The sequence below is a fragment of the Tachyglossus aculeatus genome, chromosome X3 (genome assembly GCF_015852505.1).
Source record: "Tachyglossus aculeatus isolate mTacAcu1 chromosome X3, mTacAcu1.pri, whole genome shotgun sequence".
Classification (NCBI taxonomy): Eukaryota; Metazoa; Chordata; class Mammalia; order Monotremata; family Tachyglossidae; genus Tachyglossus; species Tachyglossus aculeatus.
In genome coordinates, this window is record NC_052099.1 from 15,936,465 (window position 1) to 15,955,056 (window position 18,592).

The following is an 18,592-nucleotide window of genomic DNA, read 5'->3' on the forward strand; positions in this document are numbered from 1 at the left end:
GATCATCAGGTGGGACCGAGTCCCTGTTCCACATAGGGCTCACAATCTTAATCTCCATTTTACAGGTGAAAGAACTGAGACTCAGAGAAAGGAAGTGACTTGACCGAGTTCACTCCACAGGCAAGTGGTGGAGCTGGAACTAGAAACCAGTTTTTCTCATTCCCAGGCCCGTGCTCGTTCCACTAGACAACACTGCTTCTGATTAAGCCACACTGCTTCTCATTACATGGGCTCCCACAGTAGGGAGTGAGTGGGGAGCCAGGACCCCAACCTCTCCTTCAGAGTACTGAGACCAGAGTCCACTTCCCCTATACGGCCCTAGGGCCTTTGAGCTCTGGCTGGGAGGTGCGGGAAAGGGAGGACTAAGACAGGACGCTCATTTTGAGCAGGGAGCATGTCTACCAACTCTGTTACATTACACTCTCCCAGGTGGTTATTTCAGGGATCTGCACATAGTAAGTCTCAATAAATACGGTGGATCGATTCATTGATCAAGCCAGGAAGAGGGGAAGGAAGTGAGGAACCCAGGGAAGCAGTGGAGAGGAGTGAGCTACAAACTGGAGTAGTAAGTGTTGGGGTGCAAAAAAAAGCATAAATGAGGTGGGAAACGTGCAGAGCTGGGAGGGATGGGATCAGAGACCCAGAGTGGGGACAGATTCAGGATTCATGTTCCCTATCCCATTCAATTAGGGACCTCCCGGAGACCCAGGGCAGACCTGAAGGGATCTGTCTCTTTCTCCCTCTGCCTGAGGGAGGTGCTGCTCTTGGCCTCCTCCTGGTGATGGAGACAGGCTTTCTGCTTGATCAAGGTCAGGCCCTCCGGACTGATGAAAGACAGGTGGTCGGAGGCTGAGAAGATGGAAGGAACAAGACGAGATTGGGAGCCGTTACTGGAAATAACCTCACACAAAACAGTGCCCTTTGGGGGATGCCCGTCACGTCATGTGTCAGTGGAGAGGGGCTGTATGCGAACTCTCACCTTCGAGTGTCCACCTACCCAAGCCTGGCCCTGGTGGTCTTGCCTCTCCCCCTCGTCCCCCTCTCCATCCCCCCATCTTACCTCCTTCCCTTCCCCACAGCACCTGTATATATGTATATATGTTTGTACATATTTATTACTCTTTTTATTTATTTATTTTACTTGTCCATATCTATTCTATTTATTTTATTTTGTTAGTATGTTTGGTTTTGTTCTCTGTCTCCCCCTTTTAGACTGTGAGCCCACTGTTGGGTAGGGACTGTCTCTATATGTTGCCAACTTGTACTTCCCAAGCGCTTAGTACAGTGCTTTACACACAGTAAGCGCTCAATAAATACGATTGATGATGATGATGATGATGACTTTGCCCTATTTAATGATTCTCCTGTCTCCCCAGTAGCTGCCGTTTGGTGTTCCTGTCTGGCCTCAGCATGATCACGTAGACCTTGGGGCCAAAGATGCAGCCAATGAGTCCGGTGCTGGAGGTCAGGATGGAGAAGACCTCCACGGCCACCATGGCTTTGCCCTTGGTGCTCAGGTAGGTGGGCAGGAAGGAGACCCAGACACTGCAGTACACCAGCATGCTGAACGTGATGAACTTGGCCTCATTGAAACTGTCCGGCAGCTTCCGGGCCAGAAAAGGCCACTGTGAGGCTGACCAGGGCTAGGAGCCCCATGTAGCCCAGGACGCAATAGAAGGCGGTGGAGGAGCCCTCGTTGCACTGGATGACGATGACCCCGGCCTCGGACGCCAGATCTGCAGCGGGGAACGGCGGGGAGGTCCCCAGCCAGACCATACAGATGACGACTTGGACGAGGGAGCAGATGCAGACGATGGAGGAAGGCGCCCTGGGTCCCAGCCAAGTCCTCATTCTGCTTCCCGGCCCGATGGCCCTGAAAGCCAGGACCACGGTGACCGTCTTGGCCAACACGGCAGAAATGGCAACAGAGAAGATGACTCCGAAGGCCATCTGTCGCAGGATGCAGGTGGATTGGCTGGGTTGGCCAATGAAGGTCAAGGAGGACAGGAAGCAGAGCAGGAGGGCCATGAGGAGGGTGTAATTGAGACTGCGGTTGTTAGCTTTCACTATGGGGGTATCTCGATGATGGATAAAGACTCCCAAAACCAGAGCGGTGAGCAGAGAGAAACAGAGGGCTAAGGACACCAGAACCATTCCCAAAGGTTCCTCGTAGGAAAGGAAGACCACAGCTTTTGGGATACACTGATCTCTTTGAGGATTTGGAAATTCATCTTGGGGGCACTTGATGATCCATTCAGATCCATATCTGAAAGGAATAAATGGAATTTCACACCTCATTTGGGTCAAGGCGTGACATTCCAGTCCCAGGATAAGGGGCGCTCATGATACAGTTGCAAAAAAATACATAGAAGAGCAACCAGGAAAATCAGATAAATGGAGAAGCTGCTTTCAAGTGATTGGAACGTGTCTTCCAACTCTGCTGTATGGTACTGTAACAAACACTTAGTACAGTGCTCTACACGTCCACAAAGGAAGTGCTCCAATAAATTCATTCATTCAATCGCATTTATTGAGCGCTTACTGTGTGCAGAGCACTGTACTAAGCACTTGGGAAGTACAAGCTGGCCACATAAGTTGGCAACATAAATAAATACAACTGATAGGTCGATCAATGTCTGTCTCCACCTATATACTCGAAGCTCATCGTGGGCAAAGAAGCATGATGGTCGGCAGACACCTACCGGTCTGATTGCTCATCTTTCTCTTGGCACAGGGCACGCAGTCATAGCAACAGGAGGCTTTCCCTTCCCTAGCTGTTTTCCTGAACCCCGGCCGGCAGCTCTCACTACACACGGAGTCGAGGGTCTATGCGAAGAGTGGAAAAGGGAAACGGGCAGGGCATTAAGGCTTTCCTCCTTGGGAATCAGGGGCATGGGAGAAGACAGGAAATGATGTAGAAATCTCAGGACAACGTTTTACTCCCTTCAGAAGGGCAGGAGACAGTGAGTACAATCAGGGCTCAGAACAGTCTTGATCATCAATGGTATTTACTGGGAGTTCACTGTACGCAGAGCACTTTACTAAGCAATTGGGAGAGTAATCAATCAATCGATGGTATTTATTGAGCACTTACTGTGTGCAGAGCTATGCATTAAGCTCACGGGAGAGTACAATACAGCAGAGTTGATACACACATTCCCTTCTAGACTGTAAGCCTGGTGTGAGCGGTAATTATTTTCTTTTTATTGCTGAATTGTACTTTCCAAGTTCTTAGTACAGTGCTCTGCATACAGTAAGAGCTCAATAAATACGACTGAATGAATGAATGAATGAGTGAATGAATTCCTGGGCCAAATTCCTAGTTTACAGCCTAAAGGGGAAGACAGGCATTAATATAAGGAAATAATTCATAATATTCATCATAATAATTCATAATATATGATGTGTAGGCATGTACCTAAGTGCTGTGGGGTGAATACCAGAGGCCCAGGGGACACAGATTCAAGTACATAGATGATGCAGAAGGAAGAGGGGGCTGGGGAATAGAGGGCTTAATCAGGGAAGACCTCTTGGAGGAAATGTGACCTTAATAAGACTTTGAAGGTGGCGAGAGTGGTGAACTGGTGTATATCGAGCAGAGGGAGTTCCAGGACAGAGTAAGGATATGGGATAGGGGTTGGTGGTGAGATAGACCAGATTGAGACACAATGAGTAAGCTGAGGGCTAGAGGAGTGAAGTGTCCAGGCTGGGCTGTAGTAGGAGATCAGTGAGGTGAGGTAATAATAATAATAATGATGGCATTTGTTAAGTACTTACTATGTGCCAAGCACTGTTCTAAGCACTGGGGTAGATACAGGGTTTCAGGTTGTCCCACCTGGGGCTCACCGTCTTAATCCCCATGGTAACTGAGGCACAGAGAAGTGAAGTGACTTGCCCAAAGTTACACAGATGACAAGTGGCAGAGCAGGGGTTAGAACCCATGACCTCTGACTAGACCCATGAGCCCGTGCTCATTCCACTAAGCCACGCTGCTTCTCTAGGTAGGAGGGTGAGAGCTGATTGAGTGCTTTAAAGTCATTGGGAAGGAGTTTCATCATTTCATTTCATCCATTTGTACAGCCCTACTGGCTTCTGGTCCAAGATAACAAACTGAGATCTCAACCAATAATCCCTCCTAAATCAATCAATTAATCGAAGGCGTTTATTGAGCGCTTACTGAGTACAGAACACTGTACTAAACACTTGGAAGGATGCATTAAAACAGAGTAGGTAGACATGTTCCCTGCCCACTAAGATCCTCCAGGCCAGAGAGGAGACATACATTTTAATTAATTATTGATGTGGACAGGAGGACTGTGGGACTGAAGGCATGGTGGACACCAGCACGTATTGGCCTTGTTGAAACTGTTCAGCAGGTTCCTGGCCGGGAAGTTCACCGTGAGGCAGACCAGGGCCAGGAGCCCTAAGTAGCCTAGAATACAGTAGAAGGTGGTGGCAGAGCCCTTGTTGCACTGGACAGTGGTAACCCTGGCCTCGGATGCCCCATCCAAGTTGGGAAACGGGGTGGAGGTTCCCAGCCAGACCATACAGGTGATGGAGGTGATGGAGGGAGAGACGTGCCTTGGGACCCAACCACGGCCTCATTCTGCTCCCTGGCCCAGTGGCCCCGAAAGCCATGACCACGGTAACAGTTGCGGCCAACACGGCAGAAATGACCGCAAAGAAGAAGGCTCGGGATATCGTTTGTCGTGGGATGCAGTTTTTCCCCCTATCCTCCTCTTCCTCCTCTTCCTTCTCTTCCTCCTGCTCCCCATCTTTCTTTACCTGAGAAAATCACGGGTCCCACGTCATCCTCTCCTAATTGTGAAATCTTGTCCAGCTGGGGCCAGGGGCATGAATTCTCCCACTTTGTTGTAGACTTTGGTGCCGTTCTGTAAAATCTGATAGTTCAGGATGTCAAAAGGTACTGGTCGCCCAGATGCGGTCATCCAAATGGACCTGCTCACCTGCACCAGTGTGGATCCGAGCATTCTTCAGGGACGAGTGGAGCTGGAGGGAAAGGGAGATAAGAGCAACTCAAGTCACCGAAGAAGCAGCGAGACCTAGTGGATAGAAAGAGTGGAGAATTACCTGCCATGGACGAGGGACCTGACTTGGTCCATCTCCCGATGTCTCCATGTCCTTCACAGCCCAGATTTCTTGGTGGAGGGTGCGAGCTATGGCATACACAGCACGGTATATGCTGTAACTTTGGGGAGACATGTTCATGTCCCAGAAGCCCAAGGGCCTGCTCTCCAACGTACCATTTTTGTCACACAGTCCCAAGGAATCAAGTCTTTCCGGATCTTCTACGAGTGGACGGTCAAAGGCCCACCGCCAGAATGATGGCAGAAGCATGTTCTGTGGATATTTCCGAGGGTTCAGGGTCCGTTCAAAATCCCAGAAACCCGGAATCTCCTTCCTATGGACTGAAAATGACAGGGAGCCTTGGAAATAGGTGTTATTTCTGATATAGGAATTTGTTGTAAAATCCCAATCAGATGTGGTGACCCAAACCTTACCAAGAGCAGGAAAGTTATGCAGATTAAAAATAAATGACAGTAAAGAGTATCTATCTCCATAGGCAGCGATCACATTTGCTGACGATGTAATAATTTGTTTGTAGTGGAAGTCAAAGCTGTATATATTTTTGGTAAAGCATTCAGGAATTTTTTCAATATAAGTCACACAGATGCCATTGTTGGCCATCTCCTCTGTTAGGACAGTAGCGAACATCTCCCCACGAATGTCATTCGTGACCAGGAGGCCGACCCAGAACCAGTGAAAATGTTTCATGAGACGTATCATCCCTGAGGGCAGATCTGGGGAATGCTCAGAGATCTGATAGACAGATGGGAACTGGGCCTTATCTCTGAGAATGGGGTCATCATGGCCATAGCAGATCTACATGGGAGACAGAGTAGGGGAAGAGGGGACTATTGAGAGGATATAGATATCATCATTCCGTGTTCCCAAATCGATCAATCAATCCATGGTACTTACTGAGCACTTGCTAGGCTTAGAGCCCTGTCCTAAGCACTTGGGAGGGTACAGCATAACAGTGGTTGACAGTCTCCCTGCAATCAAGGAACTTACAGTCTAGAAGGGGTCTGCCTTTCTTCTTCTGCTCAGACACAAGTCCTTTTCATTGACTTTGGCTCCCTCAACATCTCCTTGTCTGGAATTTCCCATCTGGTGTGGGGAATCAGAAAAAGGGGAATCCTTGGTGGGATGCATTGTATTAGGCACTTGGAAAGAGGAGCTGCATGGCCTAGTGGAAAGATCGTGTGCCTAGGAGCTAGAGGACCTGGGTTCTATTTCCAGCTCTGCCACTTGTCTGCAAAGCGAGCTTGGGAAGTCACTTCACTTCCCCTTATGTAAGCTGGGGATCCAGTACCTATTCATTCATTCACTTATTCAATCGCATTTATTGAGCGCTTACTGTGTGCACAGCATTGTACTAAGCGCTTAGAAAGTACAATACGGCAACAGATAGAGGCAGTCCCTACCCAACAACGGGCTCACAGTCTAGAAGGGGGAGACAAACAACAAAACACAGACAACAAAACAAGGCAAGTAGACAGATGTCAATACCATCAAAATAGATAAATAGAATTATTGATACACACACACACACACACACACACACACACACACACACACACACACACACATATATATATATGCCTGTTCTCCCTCCTTTTTAGACTGGGAGGGAGCCTGATGAGTGACAGGAACTGTGTTTCACCTGATCATCTTGTGTACTCCGCAGTGCTTGAACAGTGCTTGATACACAGTAAGCGCTTAACTAGGACCATAATTATCAAGAAAATGGCACATTCCCTGCCCTTGCACTGCAACAATGGAGGAAAAGCAGAAGTACAACTCAAATGTTCCAAGTAAATAATTCAGTGCAGCTATATCCATCCATGAGTGCTGAGAATGGTTATAAATACATTCAGAACCGCTTGAGTGGGCTGGGTAGATGATGTGAATCAGGGGGCTGGCAAATCAACCTGAGAAGGAATGTTGGAAGAGGTGAGATTTTAGGAGAGATCTGAATGTGGGAAGTGTTGTAGTAGGATGTGGGGAGGAAGGAGTTCCTAACTGAGCCATACAGCATGGCCTAGCGGAAAGTACAGGGGCCTGGGAATCAGAGGCCCTGGGTTATAATCCAGTCTCTGCCACATGTCTGCTGTGTGACTTTGTGCAAATAATTTCACTTTTCTGCATTCCCTCTTCTGTAAAATGGGGATTAAGACTCTGAGCCCCATGTGGAAAGTGGACTGTGTATCCACCTGTGCCCGGCACATAGTAAGCCTTAACCAGTACCATTAAAAGCAACAACAACAACAACAACAACAACAACAACAACAACAACAGCAACAACAGCAACAACAGCAACAACAAACTAATGCTGGCCTGCCCTTTGTCATCGGGATTCCTTACCTGGGGGAGTTTATAGAGGCCCAGCACCCAGGATATAATCCTGGATACACCTGGTGACATCCCTCCTATGACAGCCAGCAGTTTGTCCCCCCACTCCTGCTCACAGCTGTAGTTGGGAACCATCACAGTTCTTCCCGAGAGTAGAGTCATGGAATTCTCAGCCCTGATCATCTCCAGGAAGTGGACGTTGAAGAGGTGGAAGCCCAGGGAAATATTGGGTAACAGACTGGGGTCCTTGTTGATCTCTTCCACAGCAAACACCAGGGCCAGGAGATGCTGGTAATGTTTGGTGAAGTATCTGAATGGGAAGGATGGGAGAAGGCACAGAAACACTGGGGTGTGGTGGAAAGAGCTCAGGCCTGGGAGTCAGAAGGACCTGGTTTAATGATGGCATTTATTAAGTGCTTACTATATGCGATGCACTGCTCTAAGCGCTGAGGAGGTTACAAGGTGATCAGATTGTTCCACGGGGGGCTCACAGTCTTAATCCCCATTTTACATATGAGGCACCTGAGGCACGGAGAAGTTAACTGACTTGCCAAAGTCACACAGCTGACAATTGGCAGAGCCAGGATTTGAACCCATGACCTCTGACTCCACAGCCCGTGCTCTTTCCACTGAGCCACGCTGCTTCTCTAATCCTGCCACCTTCACTTGCCTGCCGTGTGACCCTAGACTAGTCACTTCATTTCTCTGAGCCTCAGTTCCTGCAACTGTGAACTGGAAATAAGACTTTGATCCCCGTGTGGGACAGGGACTATGTCCAACCTGTATCTACCTCAATGCTTAGAACCCTGCCTGGCATATAATAAGCACTTAGCAAATGGCATTAAAAAATCAAAGGGTGTTGAATTGTCAAGTGGCAGTGGCACAGGAACAGAGGAGAAAGCCGCCAGTCGTTGTGAGGAAGGTGGGAAGTGAGTCAAAACATTCCCTATATCTCTGGTAGGGAATGCTGAAGTGAAACTGTGAACTAATCTAGCACGGATCCATAACTGAATGAGGATTTACCATGTGCTGGTAGAGCACTGTCCTAACAACTTGGGAATGGCAATACAACAGTCCTGATTGAAGAGGCTATGAGAGCTGTCTAGGGTCTGTGAACAGTCTAGGGATCATGGGAAGCAGCGTGGCTCAATGGAAAGAGCCTGGGCTTTGGCGACAGAGGTCATGGGTTCGAATCCTGGCTTTGCCAAGTGTCAGCTGTGTGACTTTGGGCAAGTCACTTAACTTCTCTGTGCCTCAGTTACCTCATCTGTAAAATGGGGATTGACTGTGAGCCCCCTATGGTACAACCTGATCACCTTGTTACCTCCCCAGCGCTTAGAACAGTGGTTTGCACATAGTAAGCGCTTAATAAATGCCATTATTGTTATTGTTATTGTTGTTGTCTGGTACAAAAAGTGACCTTGGGAGGAAACGCAATCAGGGAAAACAGCAAGAGGAAGATCAACTGAATACACAACAGCAGTAGATACTGATCCATGGATTAATCTCAATCAGTGATGCTCATTGAGCACCTACTGTGTGCAGAGCACTGTACTGTCCTCAAGGTTGCAGTCTAGAGGAGCAGAGAACGTGAAGGAGATAATTCACAATTTAGAAATCTTCTGATCAGAAGACATTATCTGGACTCTTTGAGTCCTCTAGTTCTCCCTGAAAGCAGGGAATGTACCTGCCAACTCTGTGATATTGTACTTACAGAAGCACTTAGTACAGTATTTTGAACATGGTAATCAATCAATCAGTGGAATTTATTGAATGCATACTGTATGCAGAGCACTGAACTAAGGGTTCAGGGGAGGGATCATGTCTACCACCTCTGTTATATTGTAATCTCACAAGTGTTTCGTACATTGCTCTGCACACAGTAGCTCCTTGTTTGAAGGAAAAGTGTCTACCAACTCTGTTGTAGTGTGTTTTTTCAAGTGCTTAATACAGTGCTCTGATCACAGTAAGCACTCAGTAAACACCACTGATAGATTGATTTCAGCATCCTGAAGAGCTACATTCATGCTCTGCTCCTCCATCTTTGCCTGTAGATGTCAATACCGCCTGTGGCCTAGCATTCATTCATTCGACTGTATTTATTGAACATTTATTATGTGCACAGCACTGTACTAAGCACTTGGGAGAGAATGATACAACAGACACATTCCCTGCCTACAACACGATCACAATCTAGTGGGGGAAACAGACATTAATATAAATAAATGAATAGCTAGCACTTTTGCCCACTTCCCTTCCATTCTCCCCCATCCAATGAGGCCACATACCCCTCCATTCCTGTGCGTCCTACACCCCAGGAAACACAAATACTTACTCTGTGTGCTCAGGAAAGAAAAGCGGCTGTTCCATGAAGTTATTGAGGAAATCTAAATGACACTGAATCAAATCAAGAGAGAGGAGTCCTCCGATCACCACATCTCCATCCTGGTAGTAGCCTCTAGAATTATTTGTCTCCAAGGTGCAGGGGCGGTTGACCATTCTGCACTGGACACCACAGATCTGGGAGAATAGGCTGGTCCACAGAAGACTAAGCCTCATGGCCACAGCCCTAAAACACAAAGAGAAAACTACTCACTGGAGGGACAGGCTGATCCAGAGGCTGACAGGTTGAGATGAGAGCGCTGTTCAGTGTTTCAGGCTCCCCTGATGATTCATTCCACACAGTGGTGCAGTGCCTGGATGGAGATGGTCCTCACTCCAGGATGGCAGAGGGAGTAGATGAAGGGGGATATTTATAGGGGTGTTTTGCCTGATGCAAGAGTTACTGGTTCCACCTGATGATCTTTGTTTTCGGTAGTCTAAGTGACCTGATACTCTTCCTCCCCTTTCCTGGCCCCCATGTCGTTCCCAGAGAGGGTTTGATCACAATCACTGAGAAATAACAGCCTTGTTTGTTGCACCTGCATACTCATAATAGCTTGACAAACAAATGTTGGAAACGTGTCTTCCAACTCTGTTTTACTGTACTCTTCTGAGCGCTTAGTACAGTGCTCTGCACTCAGTAAGTGTTCAATAAATGCCATTGATTCTTCTATTATTCACTGATTCAATTGAATTTATTGAGCACTTACTGTGTGCAGAGCACTGTACTAAGCAATTGGGAAAGTACAATACCACAATAAATAGACACTTTTTCTGCCCACAATGAGCTTACCATATAGACAGGGGGACACAGACATTAATATAAATAAATGAAATTAAAGATATGTACATAGGTACTGTGGGGCTGAGAGGGGGCAAGAAAAAAGGGAACAAGTCAGGGCTATGCAGAAGGGAGTAAGAGATGAGGAAAGGTGGGGCTTAGTCTGCGGAGGCGTCTTGGAAGAGAAGTGCCTTCAATAAGACTTTGAAGGGCATAGAATAATTGTCAGATTTGAGGAGGGAGGGCATTCCAGGCCAGAGGCAGGACGTGGGCTAGGTGTCAGCAGCGAGACAGGTGAGATCGAGACACAGTAAGGAGGTTAGTGGCAAAGGAGCAGAGTGTGTGGGCTGGGTTGTAGGAGAGAAGTGAGGTGAAGTTACGAAGTGAAGGACGAGGCAAGGTGGTGGAGTGCTTTAAAGTCAAGGATGAGGAGTTTTTGTTTGACATGGAGGTATATGGGCAACCACTGGAGATTTTTGGAGGAGGGATGTGACCTGCCCTGGATGATTTTGAAGCAGCGTGGCTCAGTGGAAAAAGCACGGGCTTTGAAGTCAGAGGTCATTGGTTCAAATCCCGGCTCCACCACTTAGCTGTGTGACCCTGGGCAAGTAACTTAATTTCTCTGTGCCTCAGTTACCTCATCTGTAAAATGGGGATTAAGACTGTGAGCCCCACGTGGGACAACCTGATCACCTTGTAAACGCCCCAGCGCTTAGAACAGTGCTTTGCACATAGTAAAGCGCTTAATAAATATCATTATTATTATTATTAATATTATTATTTTGTAGAAAAATGATTTGGGAAACAGAGTGAAGTATGGACTAGAGTGGGGAGAGACAGGAGGTTGGTAGGTCAGCAAGGAGGCTGATGCGGTAACCCAGGTAGGATAGGATGAGTATTAACATGGCAGCAGATTGGATGGAGAGGAAAGGGAGGATTTTAGCGATGTTGTGGAGGTGGGACTGACAAGATTTGGTGATAGATTAAATATGTGGGTTGAATGAGAGAGAGCAGTCCAGGATAATACCAAGGTTACAGGCTTGTGAGACAGGAAGGGTGGTGGTGCCATCTACAGTCATGGGAAAGTCAGGGGGAGGAAAGGGTTTGGGTGGGAAGATAAGGAGCTCTGTTTTGGTCATGTTAAGTTTGAGGTGATGGGAGGACATCCAAGTAGAGATGTCTTGAAGGTCTTGAAGGCAGGAGAAGATCCTCTGGTTGACTGATTAACTGTGCTGCTTGCCTGTTGTGTGATCTTGGGCTCATCACTTCTCTGGGCCTCAGTTTCCTCATCTGTAAAATGGGGATAAAACATCTGTTCTTCTTCCCCAGACTGGGAGCTCCACGTGGGACAGGGACTGTATCAGACATTATCCTGTGTCCACTCTAGAACCTTTCCTCAGAGAGTAAAACCCAGCCTCTTGACTTCCACATTCTAAGCAGACATGCTGGGTATAAAAATGATAATAAGAATGGTATTTGTTAAGTGCTCACTATGTGCCAGGCACTATACTAAGTACTGGGATTGATACAAGAAAATCAAATTGGACACAGTCCCTGTACCATGTGGAGCTCAATCCAAATTTTACTGATGAGGTAACTGAGTCACAGAGAATTGAAGTGACTTGCTGAAGGTCACGCAGCAGACAAGTGGCAGAGCTGGGATTAGAGCCCATGATCTTCTGACTCCCAGGCCCATGCTGTATCCACCATGCCCTGCTCCATAGTATTCCAGTTGAACATTCATTCATTTGATCATATTTATTGAGTGCTTACTGTGCATAGCACTGTACTAAGCACTTGGGACAATGAGAATGAGTCCACTGAATAGGAACGACTTTAGGAATGAACTCCCCAGAGTAGAGTTATGGGTTGTACTCAATATAATTATTAATCATTGTTATTATTATCATCATCATTATCATTTGTATTTGTAACAAGCTTACCATCTGCCACACACTGCACTAAGTTCTGGGGTAGAGGTAAGTTAATCAGATTGGACACAGTCCCTGCCCCTCAAGGGGCTCATAGTCTTAATCCCCATTTTACAGATGAGGTAACTGAGGCAAGAGAAGTTAAGAGACTTTCAAGGTCACACAGCAGACAAGTGGCAGAGCCTGTAATAAAACCTTGGTCCTTCTGACTCCCAGGCCCATGCTGTATACATTAGGCCACACTGCTTCTTAATTACACTTATCATTATTATATTTGTTCAGTGCTTACTTTGTCAAGCACTGTTCCAAGTTTGGAGTAGATAGAAATTAATCAGGCCAGGCACGCTCCCTGTCCCACATGGGAATCACATTCTAACTAGGAGGGAGAACAAGCATTGAACTTCCATTTTACAGATGAGGAAACTGAAGAACAGGGAAGTGATGTGACTTGCCCAAAGTCACACAAAAGACGGGGTGGATCCAGGATTAGAACCTAGATCTTCTGACTCCCAGGCCTATGCTCTAGCCAGTAGGCCACACTGCTCTCTCCCTTTGTGCCTGCAGGGCCAGCACTATGAGACCAGGTAGAGAGAGATCCTACTTCCTGAACTCATTGCTCTCTTCATCTTTCCTCAACCTACCTCATCTATGAATCAATCGTTTCAGTTCCACTCCCAGTCTCCCCACCCCCTGTTTTTCCGAGAGTTTTGCATTCCCAGTAATTTTTTTTTTTAAATATGATATACGATTTTAAGCGCTGTTAAGCGCTTATTATGTATCAGGCACTTTACTAAGCACTGGGCCAGAAACAAGCTTGTCAGGTTGGACAAGGCCCGTATCCCACAAGGAGCTCACAGTCTGAGGGGGAGGGAGAATGGGGAGTCAGTCAGCCAGTCAATCAATCGTATTTATTGAGCATTTACTATGTGCAGAGCACACACTTGGGAGAGTACACTATAACAGTAAAACAGACACATTCCCTGTACAAAATGAGCCAACAGCCTAGAGGAGGTGTTCCAAGGTGACCCCGGGGTACCCACCATCTCAAGGTCAAATGCTATCTCATGACCACCCATGCCAATCAAATTAGGTATGGAGGAGGACAGAAGCCAGCAGCTGGAATGGCCTAGGAGTGCAGGAGATAAATACCTGCAGCTTCTGACCTTCTGAGCAGTGGATCGAGACTTGCAACAGCCGACTGTGTGTCACCTCTGCCCAGAGCGTGGGATGCCTGCTATGCCTGCACCAAGTGAGGAGCCATGGGATGAGTGAATGTCTTGTTCCACTGAATGCTCGTGGGGATGGAAGCTAGATCAAGATGGTAAGGAGTTTCTGTGTGATGCGGAGATGGATGGGCAACCACTGGATGTTCTTGAGGAATGGGGAAAACATGGCCTGAGCATTTTTGTGGAAAAATGATCCAGGCAGCAGAGTGAAGTATAGGCTGAAGTGGGAAGAGACAGGAGGCAGGGAGGTCAGCAAGGAGGCTGATGCAATAATGATACTAATAATACTTGTTAAGTGCTTGCTACATTCCAGGCACTGTGCTAAGTGCTGGAGTAGATACAACCAGATTAGGTTGTACACAATCCCTGTCCCACATAGGGCTCACAGTCTTAGTCCACATTTTACAGATGAGGTAACTGTGGTACAGATAAATTAAGTGACTTGCCCAAGGCCATGCAGCAGACATGTCGTGGAGCCAGGATTAGAACCCTTGACCTTCTGACTCCTAGTCTCCTGGCATCCACTATGCCATTCTGCAGTGCAATAATCAAGTCAGGATAGGATAAATGATTAGATTAGCACGGATTAGATTAGATTAGCATGGTAGACGATTAGATGGAGAGGAAAGGGCAGATTTTAGCCATGTCATAAACTAGCAGGATCTAGTGATGGATTGATTATGTGCATTGAATGGGAGAGAGAAATCAAGGAGGCTGATACGCATATCAAGGTGGGATAGGAAAAGTACTTGGATTATTTTATTAAGGTATGGCATCCCCATGTTACAGATGAGATAACTGAGGCACAGAGAAGTGAATCAACTCACCCAAAGTCACACCGTAGACAAGTGGCAGAGCAGGGATTAGAACCCAGGTCATCTGACTCTCAGATCCGAGCTTTTTCTGCTAGGCCACGCTGATTCTCACTGTCACAGCTTGGCAAGGGTCCAACTGAGACTTGGCACCGGTAATGATGTTTGTTCAGGGAGATGCTTCCCATTTCTGATGACGGGCCTCAGGGCTACAATTTCTAGTTTTCCTTGACAACAGCATTAATTCTGTACCTTGGGATTTTGCGGCTCCTCCTGATTGGTGGAGGAGATAGATTTGGGGTCAGCCACTGGGGGCCATAATTAAAAGTTGGCCAAGTCCTGATGCAAGAATCCCTGGCTTTAATAAGGGGGGAGGGGTCCCCCTTGGTACTGGCCATGTGGGCACCCTTGGTTTCTGCTCACTCCCCTCCCTTCCTCCCTCAGTCCACGTTCATTCCTCTGAGCAGAGCTAACTCCCATTCCTAGAAGAATCGCTGCTTTCAGGATATGCACCTGCATCCTCCCGGCTAAGACATTTTTCATTCTCTGTCTCATCCCTTCTGTGATTTCTGGGTCAGCAAAGTTAAGAGCAGGACATTGTTTGGGGTTGTGGGGGTGGGGTGTGGAGGGAGAGAGGCATCTCTGGCAAGTTCAGGTCCAGAGGAATGCTCTGAAACCCTTGGCAAACAGTCTCATTGGTTCCGTGACTCTGTAGAGAAGACGTGTGGCCTAATGGATAGAGCACGTGCCTGAGAGTCGGAGTCTAATCCCGGCTCTACCACCTGTCTGCTGTGTGACCTTGGGCAAATCACTTCACTTTTCTATGCCTCAATTACCTCATCTGTCAAGACTGTGAGCCCCATGCGGAACATGGATGGTGTCCAACCTGATGAGTTTAGTACCCATCCCAGCGCTTAGTACTTTGGCATATAGTAAACACTTCACAAATATCATTAAAAACTCCTGCTGTCAGTGGTGTCTTATTGGACTCTGAAGGACAATGACATATATTTATTCATCCATTCAATCGTATTTATTAAGCCCTTACTGTATGCAGAGCACCGTAGTAAGTGCTTGGGAAGTACAAGTCGGCAACATATAGAGACGGTCCCTACCCAACAACGGGCTCACTGTCTCATATATCACTAATCATATATACACCTATTCATGTATATATACATATATATCATTGTCCTTCATATACTGATATATGCTGGTGACATAGTGACAGTGATATATATATATATATATATATATATATATGTAGCTATAGATATAGATATGTATGTATGTATGTATATATTTGTACATATGTGTAAGCGCTAAATAAATACGATTGAATACATAGATAGAATCCATCTAAATATGTATAGAGATATGTATAGAGATAGGTAGATATGACTTGTGATGCTAGTGGCTTTAAAGCACTCAATCACCTTGCCCCCTCCTACCTCACCTCTCTTCTCTCCTACTAAAGCCCCGCCCACACATTTCACTCCTCTAACACTAAGATCAGTCTCGCCTATATTGCAGCCAATCTCTCTCCCACATCCTGCCTCAGGCCTGGAACACTTTCCCTCCTCATATCTTAGAGAAGCAGCGTGGTTTAGTGGAAAGAGCCCGGGCATGGGAGTCAGAGGTAACAGGTTCTAATCCCAGCTCTGCCGCTTGTCAGCTGTGTGACTTTGGACAAGTTACTTTACTTCTCTGGCCCTCAATTACCTCATCTGTAAATTATGGATGAAGTCTGTGAGACATACGTGGGACACCCTGAGTACCTTGTATCTACCCCAACCCTTAGAACAGTGCTTTGCACAGATTAAGCACTGAACAAATGCGATAATTAGTATATCTGACGATGACTCTCCCCCCGCCCCCGTTCAAAGCATTACTGATGACACATCTCTTCTGAGAGGCCTTCCCTACCTATGCCCTCTATTCCTTCTCTCTTCCTAACTCCTGACTCCTTTCTGTGTCACCTTGATTTGGCCCCTGTATTCATCCCCCTTCCCAGCACCACAGCACTTGTCTTTCTTTATTGCAGAATTGTACTTTTCAAGCACTTAGTATAGTGCTCCGCACACAGTAAGCACTCAGTAAGAAAGGGAGTGTGGCTCAGTGGAAAGAGCACGGGATTTGGAGTCAGAGGTTATGGGTTCAAATCCTGGCTCTGCCAATTGTCAGCTGTGTGACTTTGGGAAAGTCACTTCACTTCTCTGTGCCTCAGTTACCTCATCTGTAAAATGGGGATTCAGAATGTGAGCACCCTGTGGGACTACCGGATCACCTTGTAAACTCCCCAGCGCTTAGAAAAGTGCTTTGCACATAGTAAGCACTTAATAAATGCCATTATTATTATTAAATACGATTGAATTAATGAATGAATAAATGAATATCTGCAATTTATTCATGTACATTAATATCTGTCTCCTCCTCTGGACTGTATGCTCACTGTGGGCAGGGAATGTATCTGTTTATTGTCATTTTATACTCTCTCAAGCGCTTAGTACTATGCTTTGCACACAGTGAGCCCTCAATAAATACATGTGACTGACTGACTTACTGACTACCAACTCTGTGGTACTGTCCTCTCCCAAGCACTTAGTACAGTGCTTTGCACATGGTAAGTGCTCAATCATTTCAGTTGATCACCTTGTAACCTCCCCAGCGCTTAGAACAGTGCTTTGCACATAGTAAGCGCTTAATAAATGCCATTATTATTACTATTACTATTGATTGATCAAGGAAGGGCCCGACAGATGTGGGGAACCCAGAACAAAAGCAGAGAGAAATGGGCTGTAGGATGTAGTAGTTGGTGGGGGTTGTGCAAAGGAGAGGGACATAAAGCACTCAAGAATGTAGCCACAATTCATTTATTTAAATTAGTGTCTGTCTCTCCCTCTAGACTATAACCTCATTGCGGCCAGGGAATGTGTCCATTAGACAGTTACATCATACTCTCCCAGGAGCTTAGTACAGTGTTCTGCACACTGGTAGTGCTTAATAAATAGGATTGATTGATTGGATGAGGGAGGTGGGAAGAGGGTCGAGCTGGAAGGGACAGAATCAGAGGTCCAGAGTGGGGACTAACTCAGGATTGATATTCCTCATCCCACTCAACTAGGGCTCTCCCGGAGACCCAGGATGTACCTGCAGGGGTCTGCCTCTTTCTCCCTCCACCTGCGGGAGGTTCTACCCTCGGCTTTCTTCTGGAGATGGAGAATGGCATTCTTCTAAAATGAGCTCAGGCCCTCGTGACCCATCATGGATGGGAGGTCGGAGGCTGAGGGGAAGGAAGGAACATGGAGGATTTGGGAGGCAAGGCAGGATATCACCTCAGATGAAATGTTGCCTTCTAGGGGGCGTCCACGGAATTGCATGTTGGTAGGGAGGGGCTGCAATCGAACCCTCGTCTTTGAGTGCTCACCTCCCCAAGACTGCCCCGGGGGTCTCTCCAGATCGTGCCCCGTTTAAGGATTTCCCTGCTCTCCTAGGAGCCACCCCCTGGTGTTCCTGTCCGGCCTCAGCAGGATCACCTAGACCTTGGGCCCGAAGATGCAGCCGAGGAGCCCGGTGCTGGAGGTCGGGATGGAGAAGACCTCCACGGCCACCATGGCCCTGACCTTGGTTCTCAGGTAGGTCGGCAGGAAGGAGACTCAGACACTGCAGAACATCAGCATGCTGAACATGTTAAACTTGGCCTTGTTGAAGTGGGCAGGGAACATGTCTACCTACTGTGTTTTATTGTACTCTACCAAGTGCTTAGTATAGTGTTCTATTCGGCATTCATTTATTCATTCATTCAATCATATCAATTGAGCGCTTACTGTGTGCAGAGCACTGTACTAAGCGCTTGGAAAATACAGCAACAAATAGAGACAATCCCTACCCAACAACGGGCTCACAGTCTAGCAGCTTCTGGGCCAGAAAGGAGACCGAGAGGCTGACCGGGGCCAGGAGTCCCATGTGGCCCAGGACATAGAAGGCGGTGGCAGAACCCTTGTTGCACTGAATGACGATAAC

The 18,592-nt window shown here is 47.0% G+C and overlaps 1 protein-coding gene across 1 annotated transcript; it reads right to left on the reverse strand.

Annotated features, from left to right (window-relative positions):
- Positions 1-1,352: 1,352 nt before the first annotated feature.
- On the reverse strand, positions 1,353-18,183 carry LOC119948783 (vomeronasal type-2 receptor 26-like). Its single transcript, XM_038770278.1, is given in 11 exon segments — positions 1,353-1,619; positions 1,621-2,266; positions 2,699-2,826; positions 4,582-4,785; positions 4,869-4,992; positions 5,596-5,676; positions 5,678-5,904; positions 7,450-7,747; positions 9,773-10,006; positions 17,720-17,778; positions 18,112-18,183. Coding segments are annotated over 11 exon segments (2,340 nt in total).
- Positions 18,184-18,592: the final 409 nt, after the last annotated feature.